The 16,277-nt window shown below is 40.3% G+C and overlaps 1 protein-coding gene and 2 long non-coding RNA genes across 3 annotated transcripts; 1 reads left to right on the top strand and 2 right to left on the bottom strand.

The window, feature by feature from the left end:
- Nucleotides 5,452–6,063, bottom strand: LOC107620177 (putative F-box protein At1g67623). The gene has a single exon (XM_016322382.1). It carries the CDS (start codon nt 6,061–6,063, stop codon nt 5,452–5,454), a length of 612 nt encoding a protein of 203 aa, XP_016177868.1.
- On the bottom strand, nt 10,733–11,100 carry LOC110267519. The gene is made up of 2 exons (XR_002355246.1): nt 11,069–11,100; nt 10,733–10,968 (listed from the first exon to the last, which is right to left on the bottom strand). It is a non-coding gene; the product is annotated as an uncharacterized LOC110267519 (long non-coding RNA).
- Nucleotides 12,601–15,702, top strand: LOC107623892. Its single transcript, XR_001616676.2, has 3 exons — nt 12,601–12,758; nt 13,375–13,572; nt 15,460–15,702. It is a non-coding gene; the product is annotated as an uncharacterized LOC107623892 (long non-coding RNA).

The following is a 16,277-nucleotide window of genomic DNA, read 5'->3' as shown; positions in this document are numbered from 1 at the left end:
TAGGATAGGATTGTGTTCTCAATATTTTTTTGGTTATCCTATCTAATATATGTATTATGTAGTATGTAATGATTTTTGCCGCTGGATGACTCATTTTGCAATCATTTTATTTATGTGTTTTCTGTTTCGTATAAAAAATGTTATTTATGAAAAGTACAATTGTTCCCCGTTACTGACCTCCCATTCAGTGACTCCCCATTGCCTAGTCAAGTAATCATTTTTTTTATAAACTCACCACCAGTCCCGTCTGCCACGTTATTCATAGCAGTCCATAGCCCTTCAGCCCGTCGTGTCTAATCTAACGTCACATTACCAAGATTTGCATTTATTGCAAATTCTGCGTAAGCGATGCAGCACACGTTTCCCCATGGTTTTTCTTCCTTTAACGATAAAACCACCAGGGGCATTATTATCTTCACTTTTCAAGGAATAGCAGACGTACATTAATTAACCACATTAAAATGTATTAATTTGTTTATTCGTAACTTAAAATTTGATTTTGATTAATGTATATCAATGCACAAGTCCGTCACAAAAAATCATTGCTTGAAGGGCTTTCGTCGTCTAGCAGACCTCCCCGTCTTCATCCGGAAAAATGTCGCAGGAATCCCTCAACGACCTCGCCATTAGTCCCGGCGACCTCGAGGAACCTCCGACCGAAGATCTGATCGACACCCTCCAACGGAGGATGAGGTTTTTGAGTGACAATCTTCAAAGTACACAAGACGAAGCAAGGACGGCGAGGATGGAGGCAATCACCGCGAAAGTCAAGGCGAGTATAAGGAAGCATGAACTGGACGAATGCCGCCGGTTGGAAAAGAAGTTGCGCACGGAGGTGGAACAACATCAAACCACCATTCGCGAACTCGAAGACAAAGCAAACGCGTTGAAGGCGGAAGTTGCCGATCTTCGTCAAAGGGAACAGCAACAGATGGCACCGTGGCGTGAAATGGAAGGCAGGCTCGAGGCTGTGGAGATCAAGCTAGGGTTATTGGTCCGCCAATTGTATAGTCAAGCTCAGGCAACGGCACACGGCTCAAACTATCAGGAAACCGCCGGGCAGAATGGAGACAATGTCGGGGATATATGACCAACGGAATCTATGTTGCAAATCTTTATTTGCTTTGTTTCTTTAGCTGTTCTTTTGATGTTCTGTAACCCCTACGTAAAACTCGGTTTTCTGAATTACATCTAATTTCCGCAGCATTTGTGGTTACCTTTTTTTTTTCTATTTTCGGGTGAAGCTAATTAGTAATCCGTGAACAACAATGCGAGGTAATTATGTTAATTTATTGCATCAAAATGCCATTTTTTCAACCAGGAAATAGATTCTTAACAATTTGCCAGTTGCTAGTTACTGTTTTGGCGGATTGCATAAGGCTAACCCCACAACAATTCATTCGGGGGCAGATTGACAAGCGTTGATGAATAACCACGTTCACTAAAATCTAAACATCTCTAGGAAAATCCTGACCTCGTAATCTGCCAGGCAGTGCACACACGAGATACGGGACACATCATTCACACAAGCCATGGTGCCGCGGGTAGTGCAAGTGGTGGACCGACAAGCCACGACATCTCCTGGATCCGATGGTCTCTCGTCAACCCATCGCTCCCAGAAAATGTCCGCGAAGAACTCCCTGCAGCTTTTGACGTCTCCGGAAGTACGGACAGACTCTTAACATTTCAACACCCCTTTGCATTTCTTCTTCTTTCCCGTGATCACACAGTAGCAACATGGCATACAGGTAACCTGCTTTGACGCAGCCCTCCGTCCAGGCCCTAGAAAGCAGTTTCATCCCAATGCCACGGCGGGCAATCCAGAAATACTCCGTCAACCCCTGTCGGAGTATAACATCCGCATTTCCTGCCTCAACGCAGGGATCGATAAACCTCCTCTCCGACCAGTCAAGGTAAAATAAAAAGGACACTAATGGTATAACACGCATCGTCACGTGTTGGTACACAGCTTCGGAACTTGCTGCATCCAGAAAAACTTTGCAGCTCGCCTGCATGTTGAACAGATCATGAATCGAATTCGATGCAACCTTAGTGGCAATCCTCACCATATATCCCGAGGAAGAAGATTCAGCGGACATTCATGCTCGACGGGCACGTTCCCTTCCTTTCTGTTTGTCTTGGAAGATCCAGCCATTTGCAAGGGCTCGACAGAGGCAGGAGGGTGGTTGTTGAAGGATTATCGGAAATTATTAACTTATCGCGATAATATCAATTTCCAAAATGTTAATATATATGTATATAAAAGTTAATTTATCTATAAATATATATGTATATAATATATTATTTTATATACTGACAATAATTAATTATTACGACTCAGGGCATCAGTCGTTTCGTTGCCCAACGTTATGGATAATACCGGATAATTAATACATTTAATATATGTACTTATACCCATATTTATATATACGTATAAGAAGAAGTGTCTTTCTTGGGCTGCCAAACGGCAGTGGGCAGTCTCGTTTTCATGTTCCAGTTTGCCTCGATATTCGGAAATGGAAAATGGGAAACGTGAAAGACATTTTTGTTGTTTGCAATTTTAACGAAGCTCGTCGATAATGGTTAATATCGAGAAGCATAAGATGAAACAATTAAAAAACCGTGAATGATCACCTTCGAATTAAATGAAAAATTTTTTATTTCCATTTATTTGGATTCAATGTAAAATGTTGATTGACAGAACAAATCTTTTTTCTTTCTATCTAAGTGGGACGCAGTACACCTACCCCTACCCCATGACTCTGGTATCCCTGCACACCTGCTTCTGAATTACTTCGGCTTGAAGTACACGCTTAATCCTGAACGTGGGGTCTGCGTGACAGTACACCTCTACTTTTCCACTTCTGAGCATCCAGGCGAGGGAAAACCCATAAACCAATTTACACCATCAAGCTTTACCAAGTCAAACTAACTAAGATCTTCATGGGACCTCTAGCCATTTTGCAATCAACTTGGGCCAGGGATTATGGAAAATACCAAAACGACACACGGCCACTAATGGTGTGTTTGTTTGAGGTGAAAATGGAAGGAAGGAAAAGGAAGGGAAAGAAATAAGAAGAAAAATAGTTATTTTTCTTTGTTTGGTTGAGGAGAGAAATGGGAGAGGAAGGAAAATGGATGGAAAAATATTGATAGGACCCACCAATTTTTTTTCCTTCCAACAATGGAGAGAAAATGGAGAGAAATTAAATCTCCCTCTCTACTTCCAATATTACCCTTTTACTTTTTTTCTATATCATTTATAATATAAGGATAAAATTGTCTTTTTATAATATTTCTTTCCTTCTTATTTTCCTTTCATCCAAACACATCTAAGAAAAATAAAAATCCATTCAATTTCTTTCCTTTCTTTTCTTTCCTTTCTATTTCTTTCCTCTCTATTTCTTTCCTTTCAACCAAACATAGCCTAAAAGAAACGTTCTGTGCTATTATTATATCTTTTTAATTCTTTAAAAAATGGTTTACTGCGTGGTACGTTTCTTTACCGATTGTTATGGAAAAGACAAGATAATTAATAAGCAGGGGAGGAACGAAATACTCGTTTTACAACGCAATAATTAAATGTTCACTGTTCGAAATTCGTGTTATATTTATGTCAGCTTTAGTTGCCTAGCTTAATTACTCGCTGAATAAATGTTATCTTTTCTTTCTTTTTTTTATCCATCGAAGTAGTTTAATTTAATGTTTTATTTTACTGAAAATAAAGCCCCATTATTGACACGTGGACACATTAGTTACGGAAAAAAAGATACCAAACAACTTTCTTCCTACATCATAATATAATATATAAATATAAATATACGTGGCCGTTATTGACAAACCCTAACCCTACTAAGTACCAACCATTCTTCACTTCTTCCATGCCGTAACTCCTCCTCTCAACTCTCTGACCACCCTTCTCCGTTATTACTGCCATATGTCGTCCTCTTCCCCCAAGAAAATGTCGGAGGAACCCGTCACCGACCACGCCATTAGTCCAGACGACCTAGCGGATCTTTCGATCGACGCACTTATCGACATCATCCGCGTAGATAAAAAGTCCGCAGATTATGACCTCGTTGAAGCCGCACTGGTCACGAGGGAGGAGAGGTTGAAGGCTGCACTCGTAACGACCGGCGCAGAACTGAGGCAGGCGAAGGTGGAGATGATGGCCGCCAAGTTCGTTTTCGAGGCAAAGAAGGATGAACTGGAGGAAAAGGTACAGCAAAGGCAACGGCTTAAAAGGGATTTGAAAATAGAGCAGCAAAAAAATGATGTGCTCCTTCACCAGTTGGATGTCACAGAAAAGGAATTAAAGGCAGAAGTTGTCAAGCGCCGTGAACGGGAACAGGTGGAGGCTCTACCGTGGCGGGACCTGGAACGCAGGATCAACGTTTTGGAGGAAAAACATAACTTTTTGCTCCGTCGGGGTCGTCATCCAGCCGGGAAAAATGAAGACGGGGCCGGAGTAAGTTGACCTTCTGCACATGCAAGATATCTGAATGTCATGTTTTCCGTCGAGGCCTGTATGATCCTTTTATTTCCTATGTTTGTTCTGTCACCCATTTGATCTTCTGCAGTGGAACTTAAACCCTGATAATATAATTATGCATACTTTAATCTCTGTGTTCTTAGCTTGTTGAAACATAATTAGGGATTTACATTACGACGGCGCCAAACGCTAATACCTAATAAAACAAATTAATGCAGACATAGTGTCCTTTTTTTTATATCCTAGGAAACACTTCTTTTAAAATAGATTGCTTGGACGAACAAAAAATACGAAGCCGTTGATCGAAACAAAATTCAAATTAGTTCTCTGTCGTGTTGTATAAAAAACCCTAAACATACATTTAGTGCGATTACATAGTAAAAAACTCCTTAAAATATTGAAGCAAATTTTGTTCATTAAAGGACTGTTATATTATGCGAATACAAACCCGTGGTTCAAGTTGAGCATACCCGCATGATCATTGTTCAACCTCTGTACAGATTTTATACACCATCGTCAATTATCATCATTGCTCATAAAAAATTTACCCCGTACCCATTTTTTACATGACTCCTTTCGGTCACGGTGTCACTCCCTATTGCCTATCCAAGTTACCAATTTTGCATAAATTCACTGTCGCGGTCTAAATACCCAGCCCCAGAAAAAAACCTTCCGATGGTGTAAAAGGTTGATTGACTAAACAGTCTTTTGTCCATTCAAACGTTAATTCAATTGTGCAAGGTCCAGATCATATCCCAGTCAAGAAGAAAGAATTATTCAGACTAAGTTATGGCCAAGATACGCATTAATTGCGTTGTCTGTGTACTCCACATGATAATTGATCGAAAAGACTGTACTTTAACATAAAAAAAATTTACAAAAATAAAATAAAATACACCATCAGTACGCATAGCAATTAGCATGATCGGCATCTCCATCGTGGGGGTTTACAAAATTACTTAAACGCAATAAGTCCCCAAGAACTTTCGCACCTCGTACTCGGCCAAGCATTGCACACACGCCACACTGGACAAATCACTCCCATCACCAATGCTCCCACGGGTACGGCAACTACCGGAACGGCATGACACAGGCTCTTCTGGGTCCGCCGGGGGTATATCGGACCACGGGCCGGCGAACACCTGCGTGAAGACATCCCTGCACCTTTCGACTGCGCCGGACTCACGAACCACGCAAAAAAATTTGAATCCACGGCGGATCTCATCATCTGTTTTGTCACCAAGCGACAGAAGTAGCATCGCAGAGATGTAGCAGGCCTCCACATCGCCCAACTCTGCTGCCTCGGTCAGGGTCCGTATGCCACCTCTGCGGTGGCCACACCAGAATAAATGAGACATCCTAACGTGGAGCATAGCGGCCGGATTCCGTGCTCTGGCGCATCGACGCAGAAAGGTCATTGCAGGCGTCCCAGAGTAGTCCAGGAAGCAAGCGATCGGCAACACCGACACCAAGGCATGCCTGTACACGGCATCGAAATTGCATGCAGATGCAAATAACCTGCAAGTCGCCTGCATGTTGAACAGATCCTCAATCGAATTCGATGCAACCATCGGGGCAATAATCGACCATATTTCGAGAGGAAGAAGATTCGCCAGACACTCGTGCTGAATGGATACGTCCAGTTTCGTTTTGTCCTTTTGGGAACTTTCGGCCATTTGGAGGGACTTCGTGGATGGATTATTGGAGATTACAAAAGGAGGATGGACGAATTTGTAAATGCCCTTGAGGCATTTCGCTTTTAATATACTGCCGTTGGGGTGTAGCGGGAGGGGGGTTACCCGTGGTTCAGTACCGCATACGTTTCCCTATATATTTTTGTTTACCGATGCGTTCATATAGTATAATAATTATATTGATTAAAGAAGCATTTATCGTAATTAACTGGATTTCCATTCCCTAGGTGGGGCTAATATTCTCAAGAATGAAGGAATTTAAAGGAGCCTTAATAGTGGTGAATAAGACAAATGTTATTTAGTTGTTCTTTGCTGGTGCAAGTACACCACTATTCGTCTAGTTGCTTTATTTGTTGACTCTTCCATTTCTTAGCCTCCAGGTGAGAGAAAAACCCATAAACTGTATATTCCACCATCAACCCTAACCACCTCTCCCTCTTAAGGGTGTACCAGATCTCCTCTAACAGTCTGATGGCAATGCGCACAGAAGGTGTCTGGTACGTCGTCTTTAGAGGGAGGATATCCGGAATATACCCCAACAGCGAGACGGCAGCGGCTCAGGTGGATGGATTTCCACGGAACCTGCTTCTTCGTTACCGGAGTTACGAGGCCGACGCAACCCTTGCTGCAATTCTCTCCCATATTTCGCGAGGCAGAAGAGTCAGCGGACAGACGCGTGGGGGCACCCCTTTCCCTTTCCCTTTCCTTCTCCCATATCCAACCTTCTTTCCCATTCTGCCTTTCTCGGAGGTTGCACTAGATCTCATCCTATTTGATTTAAATTTATTGAATAGATGGTGGAAGGGAAAGGTTACAGGAGGACCGTCGTTAGTATGGATCACCAGACACGATGAAGGAAAGCTGGGTAGTGAACTTATATACTGCAAAATGGCTCACCAGATAAGTCAGGTACCGTGCCACGTACGCCTTCATTTACGCCCATTGTAACTGATGCTTCGTTTTTGGGTTTCGCACGGGAATCGAAGTCATCGTAAACGTAATTTTAAAACCTGAACACTGAAAAATAATTTTAAATTTAAATTTAAAACTACATTAAATTTGTTATCTCTTCTTTTACCTTAAATATAAATCGTTTATTTTCCCAAAAATAAAAAAAAAAACGAAGTATTACTCATTTTCTAAAAAAAAAAGGTATTCGAAGCAGATTTCCAATTTACACTATATATGTATACGTGCCCTTTAATGACAAACCCTATCCCTCCTATCGCTTCTTTCCCAGTTCTTCTCTGCCGTAACTCCTTCTCTAACCTCTCCGTCTATCCTTATCCCCCTCCTTATTTCTGCCACCATCCACTGCTCTCTCCTCTGTGTACTATCGAGAAAATGTCGAAGGAGACCATCACCGACCACGCCGTTAGTCCCGTCGACCTCGCAGAACACCCGATCTCCACTCTGATCGACATCGTCCGTACAGATGAGAAGTCTGCAAATTGTGACCTCGTTGAGGCCGAACTTGTCAGGAGGGAGGAAATTTGGGAGGCTAGGCTTCGAAAAATCTCAGATGAACTCTTCGAGGCCGGGTCCGAGAGGGTGCACTTAATGGTCAAGTTGAAGAAAAAGGAGGATCAACTGGAGGAAGAGGAGAAGGCACACCGCCGGGAGGAGAAGTTGTTGCGCAGGGAGCAGCAACATTGTGAAGCGACCGTTCGCCGAATGTATGACAAAGCAAATGAGATGATGGCGGAAAGCTCAAAATGGCGTGACCTGGCTCAAAGGGTCGTCGATGTTTTGGAGGCCAAGGAGAAATCTTTGACCCCCCAGGCAGGCGTTCAACCGGTGCAGATTGAACACAGTGACGGAGGTATTTGACCTGGTGCACATGGGTGATATCTTTATGTTGTTTTGGTTTTTTGCCGAGGCCTGAAGCCCTGAATGATCTATCTGGTTTGTTTGTTTGTTTGGTCGTCCTTTTGATCTTATGAAATGCTAGTTAAAAGTCTGTAGCGATTATTATATCTACTTTCATCGGTTCGTTCTCTACTTATCGCGAATTGTTTGGAGTTACTGATAACTCAGCCCCTCTGCCTATAAATCAGCCAAATAAAACAAGTCGTTTGAGCGGTTTAAACAAAATTAGGGAATCGTATTGCGCCGTTAGCATTTAACGTTTCCAAATCATGATCCCAGAACATTTTCGGCAACTATTTACGGGTGCGTTATGTCCTTGCAAATCAGTTTTACAACACCGGAATAAACATTCGGATTTTTTTTCATTTACCGTATCATACAGACAATTAATATCATACAGAAAATTAATATTGCTGTTAAACGGTTCAACAACTTATTATACATGCGATAACTATCTTGGTGTTCATCTTCCTTGCGCAGCCGTGTGAGGATTTTTTTTTCTCGTGCAGTGAAAAGGAACATACTAAACTCCAGGGGATGATTTACGCTTTCATGGGCCAGGCCAACGCAATAACCTGAGCCCACTAACAACTACGTACTCATATCCTCCTTTATGCCCACAATGTATGGTTCCATGAGTTTTTTTGTGCGTAACGATTGGTTATGGCCTTTTAATGGAGACGGATCCAGGACAAAATTGTTTTAAAATCCAAAGTCTCGCTTAACACAAGCACAAAAAAAAAAAAATTCCCATCTGACCCATGAGGCACGAAACTTTTTGGCTTGTAGAAGAAGACTTCATGGAAGGGTGATGGCACACAATCCTAAGGGGTGAAACTCTGACTAAATTAATTAATTAGATTGGATTCACCCTTCATATCCGCTTGATTCACATGCTGTCTACTCTGTTGGTGTTCTCCTAACTCAGAATATCCCCCTCTTCTCTGTTGGTGCCTGGACGAGAAAATGGCCGAAGAACACGCGAAAGGTGACGTCGTTAGGGTTATCAAAGCGGCAGGAGAGCCGTCGCGACCGATGGTAGGTTAAAGCTTGCTCTTCTGTTCTTTCCATTATTTCTGACTCTCCTCTCCGCATTTTGTTCTATCTCTTACGCTGTGTCTTGATATGCCCATATCTGCAGCGTCTACCATTACCAAGTGGTCTCCTCCCCAAGGGTAGCAACCATATCTACATCACGGTCGCCGACGGGTCAGACCGTACTTACAAGATTGCATGCAGCCCCAAGGGGTTGAAAGGGATCACTCTCAGGAGGGGATGACAAAGGTTTTATCATGATTACAAGCTACAACCCTTTAACATTCTGCTATTCAAGCACAAGGGCAGAGACGACTTCAGCGTTCGCATATTTCAGGCACCGGGTGTGGAGAGGACGTATGCTACGTCTGGTGATGACTCCGGCGACCTCACACCCCCCAGGTGCCAACGAACCGTCCACGTGCTCCTCAAAAGCCCCGCCGTCAAACGGGGTGCATCAATGTCCCCAGGAGCGCAGCTGCAGCTGAGGTGGAGCAGACATTTCAGTCCGAGCACCCTTACTTCATTATGCACATCACAGAAAGGCTGTTGCACGTCCACTTCCTGGTAATGGCTTTCGCTCTCCACTATATATACACCTTTTACGTTGGCAGTATTTGGGGTCCACATTATCTGTTTTGTTCCCATGATGTTCCCTCTATTGAAAGTAATGTGGCGGCCTAGGTGGTCCACAGTAAGTGTTGTTGTTTTCCTGGTCCTTATTTTGTTGGCCTCTGTGCCGTCGTAAGTGGTCCACGTCTTCTGTGTTGTGTTGTTGCTTAATTGTTAATGGTTGGCTATCTGGTGGAGCCGTGGTTGACTTGAAATTAATTACACAAATTTGTTGGTAATGCCTCGTATGCTGTTTTTCAATATCCAATGTTTTGTGAAACAAGCACCCAATTGCATGCTAACTGTTCATAATGCCATCATCAATAGTTGCCTTTTCATTTTCTTGGCTTCATGCACGTTGCATTCATGTTACACATGCCTTTAACTTTAAGTACATCTTCTTCTCGTTTTTTGGTTTGCCCAGCCAAATGTGCCACACTTTGGAGACGACGTCAGCGATGATGTCATGGTCACTCTGAGAGCGGGGGAGATTTCTGTCCGGGCGGACTATGCCAGATACAGGGGCAATAGAAGCCGCAATTGTGGCACCATCGGCGGAGGGTGGGCTGATTTCTTGCGCAAGTGCAACGTAACTGTGGAGAAGCTGGCCGTCTTTGAGATCTCCAGGACCAACCCGGACGTGGAGCTGTTGGTCCAATTTGTTGATTTTGAACGAATCCAACTGGGTTGATGAACTAGCTGACCATGTTATTTTGGATTGCCTTTTCTAATTTGGCAACAACTATTTTTGTGCTCTGATTGTTGATGTGTTGCAACTGCTAGACTTAAATCTTTTTGTACATGATACAATCTTATGACCGGTGTAACTAAGAACTTTTCAAAATATCAGTGTTCCTTAGATTACTTTACAATTCCAATTCACACAGCACCATGGATGCTCTCTACACTAATTTGCAATTTCAATTCATACAGCACCATGGATGCTCTAGAATAATTTCCAATTTAAATATAGAGCGTTACAAAATAAAGTCATATAGCGGCCTGGATATGGTCAAATTGGAAGTATAACAGTCCAAAACAGTTTTCTATAGCTACCCATTGTTTGTCCAAACATAAAACATCACGCATGATCTTCTAAGAAACTAAAACACCTGCTGCATCACCAAACCTTTGCCTAATTTGAAGACCCACGTTCCCACTGGATTGAGCTGTGAGCGCACTAAAAATAATGAATGGTTACCAAATTGTGCCCTGTGAATCATAACCCTCGTCCAAGGCAACGTCCGATGCATCGTCCCATGCCAACTACAACGATACATTCAGTTAGCCATGAACTACGAATCGATAAACGGTCAATACATTAATTGAAAAGGACGACTAAATAAATTTGTTGACAAAGTCTTACCTCATCCTCCTCAGACGAGTCCTCCCTTGTGCTAGTTTCACCTTCGCCCTCACCACCAAAGTATGATGCACCCTCTTGTGTGTTCATTCTGCTGTTGGGATTTAAGTGGCAGGAAACTCAATTATGCCCTGTCTGGCGACAAAGACCGCACCTCTTCACCCCCTTCACCGTTTCCTTTCTTTGCCTCTTTCGACACCGCACCAACTCGTGCAGTGAAAAGGACCATACTAGACCATTTATCTAGTTTTAACAACACTTTTAATAGCCCAACACTTGAGCCCAGCATTGGTTTCAGAAAAAATGTGCATCTCAGGGAGAAAAATTAGTCCAGAGGCCCATCACGATTGACCCAAGTTCAACCAACTGTGTTCTAACCTAACCCGCCCGACCCGTAACACCATCGGCCTCTCATTCGTCATCCTCTCGCCCACCATCCCCGCGCCGCTTCGATCCTTCCTTGTTGGACGTCTCCGGTAAAGCCATGCATCTATCCGAAACATCACTCATTGTTATCCGACGGTGATCGAATCCAGCTCCGGCGAGGACACTATGCAGATCTTCATCCTCCGAACCAACGAGTCGCGACAGAGGCCGCACTTCGGAGAGCAGGCAGCTCTGCAGTGTGACTCCGCGGGAGAAAAGCTTCCTGCAACTCCATTACTCCATTGACGGGTCAATGACGGATACGTATCCATCGCAGCTTATCTTGTATGCGTCAAACGACGTCCACAGCGCTTTTCCTTCCCTCCCAGCCCTCCTCTATCATGTCTGATTTAGCGTTAAACAGAATCACTAACAGCCATTAATTTAGTTCTTAAAACATGATAAACTAATTCTACATAAACCCAAATAATTTTTTATTGTAACAAAAATAACCAGCTACAAAGTAAAATTTGTAAACTAACCCCTCTAACACACCTAAACCACTAACCAATCATAGGAGGAGAGAGAAAGAGTAATCTCTACCATTGGATTGAAAAAGCAGAGAGATCCGACGGCCAACCTCAAATGGCACACCGATCAGCCAAACATAAATATCATGTGCACTGGTGTGCCAAACACAAACGGCACACTGAATCCGTGCCCATAAATCGGACGCTTTCATTTGTGTAATTGAATCGTCTGATTATTTTTTGGTAAAAACTCAGGTGAAGTCGACTTCACGTGAAGTTGATACTTGAGAACCGCTAGATGAAAATTTAGTCAAATCTCAAATCATTTAACGGTTCTCATGTATCAACTTCACGTGAAGTGGACTGCACATGAGTTTTTACCTTATTTTTTATTTTTTTTCCTATTGGACCGTTGGATTTGTTTGACACTTGCGTTACCGGCAACGTAAATTACCCTGCATCCCAATTATCTTGCAATACATATCAAAATAAAAAAATTCGTATTACAACGGAGACACTTGTTGCTGCAACAGAAAAATCAAATTTTGACATCTGATAATTAGCTCGTATTTTTTTTTGTCAAAAATTTAAATACCTTAATAATATTATTTAAATATTACACACAAAAAAACCCATGCCAAAAATCACAGGTAGTGGAATTAGCGCATTCGGACAACATTTCCCTATTTCCCCAATTCCTCTTCGTGCTGCTCAGTGTTCTCCCACCACCACTCCTCAGAGCCTCCACCACTCCCTCCCTCTACTCATTCGAATCTCTCTCTATTCACCCAGTCTCGGTAGCTACCTCTCTCCTCATCTTAATTTCTGATTAATTGATTATTGAACATTAATGACTTGATATATTATCATATGGATTAGTTCAATTTTTTAAATTTCTTTGTTCGCCGATCTATTTTATTAGATTAGTTCTGGTTTTTCCTCTTTATGAGATGAAAGTACAGTAGGTGATTAAATTGATTAAATTCAGCGGTAATTCCTTAATCTTTGTGCTCTGTTCTGCCCAAATAGAACCTTAATTTGCTCGTATGTGATTAAACCTTGTTGCTAAGAATGAACTAATTAACATTCTGGTGCGTTAATTTGTTTCCGCTTTGCTCGACATTTGAGTGTAATTAAAAGACAAATGGAAGGAAGAAGGCCTCAGTTTGCTTCTGTTTTCTCTTGCCATTTAGGTTCCCTGATCCATCTTCATTAAACACAATGTAATGTTCTTGATTTATCTTTGAATCCTTTTGGATCTTGGACATACGACATTTCAAATGCCTAACAACTTGTAATATGTGCTGTGTGAAAGGGTTTGCTGCATATTTATAGGCTATTTCTCTACGTAGTTATTCTAATCAGTTATTTATTTTGTTTAATGATTTTGATTTTGTTGTTTATGGAGTTAAGAAAAAACACAGAGAAAGAAGAATAGGTTGTTGAGAAGGGGAAGTTGGTAAAAATGGCCTTTTTGAAGGGTAAGCCAGTGGTTACGAAAGTGGCAGCGTTGGCAAAGTATGGGTTGCTGCCAGGAGTAATGGTTTTCGCACTCGTCTACTCTCCTCCTAACTCTTCCCAAAACAAACCACCTACCTCTTCCAATTAAAGGTACATTACCTTCTTTTACTGTTGTTTTTCAATTATTATTATTATGATGCATGCATGCTAGATGCTAGGTTTGTTTTTAACTTGAAGAAATGTTACTTGCTTGACTGGCATATGTGTAATTTGTTGTTATGTTAGTGATTCTACGTAGTTTGTCTCTGGTTTATTGTTAATTTTATTTCTTTTTTTATGAGCAAACCACCAATTTTAGTCCCAAAAGATTATGGCGTTGAAAATTTAGCCCAAAAGAAAGAAATGCATGCATGGTCCTCCAAATATGAACTTTTGACAAAATGCTCCAAAATACGCCTTTTCCTTATGTGTTGTGATACTTCGTCAAGCATTAATTATCCTTGAAGGGGCACAGGCATGCTTATTTCGTTTGGGGGCTAAATTGTCAATGTCATGATCTTTCAGGGACTAAAATTGGTGGTTTACCCTTTATCTATTTATACTTGTTTATATCTTGAGAAGTGAATTTAAATTGCTGTATAGCAATGACAAGCCTTGTCTTGTTACTTGAGATTGGTTACACAAATCATGTCTATGTTTAAAATGTGAAACTGCAGTACTGAATCGCTGTCAAATTTAATCTTGATTTGCAATGGATGTTGCATTTGTTCTAAATTAGATTTATTGTCTATCATCTGTTAATTAAGTTTCCATGGTTGAGTAGTGGACTGGTATGGTTGTTTACCCGACCAGTCAACTCTTAATCAGTGAGCTGTGGTTGTTTGTTGTTATTTACTTTTTCATTCACTGACTCACCCTCTTGCTGAACCCATTTCTTGCAAGTTGCATTTCATTGTTGGGTACTTAGGTTTAGTGTTTCATAATTTTGGAAAATTTTGGGAGTGAAATATTTTTAGGTGTTTCTATCATTTGTGCCTGTTTTGTTGTCTCATTCAATATCTTTAAGGGATATTAAAGTTGTCAACAATGAAGCATGTGATTGTACATGGGAAAATGTTGGGAATTCTTGACCAAGGAAAGAAAATAATAGCATTTTGAAGCTGAGCAAGTCACAGTTCATCAAAGACATTGTGAAACAATGGCCTATAAATAATGGTTTGGGTTATCTATGCAAAGAAAGACTAGGAAAAATCATTAGGGTTCCTCATGATACAGGTTTCAATAGAGCAATTACAATGAAATCTAGGTTTACTTGGTTCAGCTACATGGGTCAGATGATTCAAACTGACACGTTTATATTTCTAAACCATGCAGATGATTCTTATGTCTATCTCTACTCTTTTTATTAAACTTTTCTCCACATTTCTTACTGGGTCCTTTTTTATCTTGCTTGTCATGTGAATTCGTGTCAATAAGTACGATTGCAAATTCTTAAGTGTTAAATTTGTACATCTTCTGATATTTTCCTGTACATTACATATCATATTAAAATATCCTTCCTCTCCCCAATCCTCTCCCCCTCTTATGTTTTGCCGTGGGTTGTTGACTGACAAGCAAAGGTTTATGATTTTATGAAATAGAGATAGTTAATTTAAGAAAAATGGCCATTTAGATGTTGGTCAACATCTACTTGAATATTTGAAAGTCTTTTCTGTCAATTGAGATTTGTATGGTTATTTTGGTCTTAGATTATAGGACCGAAGTCCTAACAGCAATGATCCCTTCAATATTTATTTTCAAAAAGTGAAGAAAATAAAAAGACTAAGGTTGAAGTCTTGTGATGGTAACTTTTATGAACAAATCCATGTAACATCCTGCATTCATTTATTAACAACAACTAGCTTCAAATTTCATTCCAAAATTAGTGTGCATATAATCAAACATGTATATATGATTGTACACTGAAGTCTGGCTTATCTAACTAGATCTTATATACTCTTTAGTGTACTAACATTTTAAATTTTTCGGCTGAAACAGGGTGTTTGGGTTGCTTGTCCTATAAAATGTGAGTCCTTCAGTGAACAATGTTTTGTAATAAAACGGATGCAAAATGGTTTAGAATTTTTTGCAACGTAACTTTTGGTGAGACAATTTAGTTTCGTTTGATCTATGGATCTTGTGCAGCTAAATCTGTTGTTTCTTGAGCATTCTTGAAGCTTAGCTGCAACGCATGTAGGTGTAGCCCCATTTATTATCGTTGATATCTTCTATTTTTTTTTTAAATCGTTATCATTTAGGATTTATGGTTTACGATATATATCCCATGAGATTAGGGTTTTGGAAGCACCAAACCAAATTGAACCTCCTCCAAATATGGAGTTGAGATAACGATTAAAGAATAAACCATATTAGGTGTACATCAAAATTAGTCATTATAATTTATTATTAGTATAAAATATATATTAAAATATTAAATATATATTAAAAATAAGTTAAGCAATATATGTATTTATACATAAATACATAGTATTTGATTATAGTGTATACATAATATTTTTGTTAAGGAATATACCCTTGAGTTTAACTACCAAAAGAAAGTCAAATTTATTCTTAAATTTCAAAGAGGCATTTGTTTTTTTAATTGTTTTGATTTTTTTCCCTTGTAACTTTTATAGCCTGAGTTTAATTTTGATACATTAATAATGTAAAGAGTTTTACTTTATTAATATAAATTTGTTGTAAAATAAAGAGTTTTACTTTATTAATATAAATTTGTTGTAAAATAAATAAAAGGTGTACTAAATATAAAATAAAGATATGTAAATAGAAGATTCTAATATTAATATTAGTCAATA

The sequence above is a fragment of the Arachis ipaensis genome, chromosome B10 (genome assembly GCF_000816755.2).
Source record: "Arachis ipaensis cultivar K30076 chromosome B10, Araip1.1, whole genome shotgun sequence".
Lineage (NCBI taxonomy): Eukaryota > Viridiplantae > Streptophyta > Magnoliopsida > Fabales > Fabaceae > Arachis > Arachis ipaensis.
Note: the sequence above shows the minus strand (reverse complement) of the source record. Positions and strands in the feature narration are given on the sequence as shown.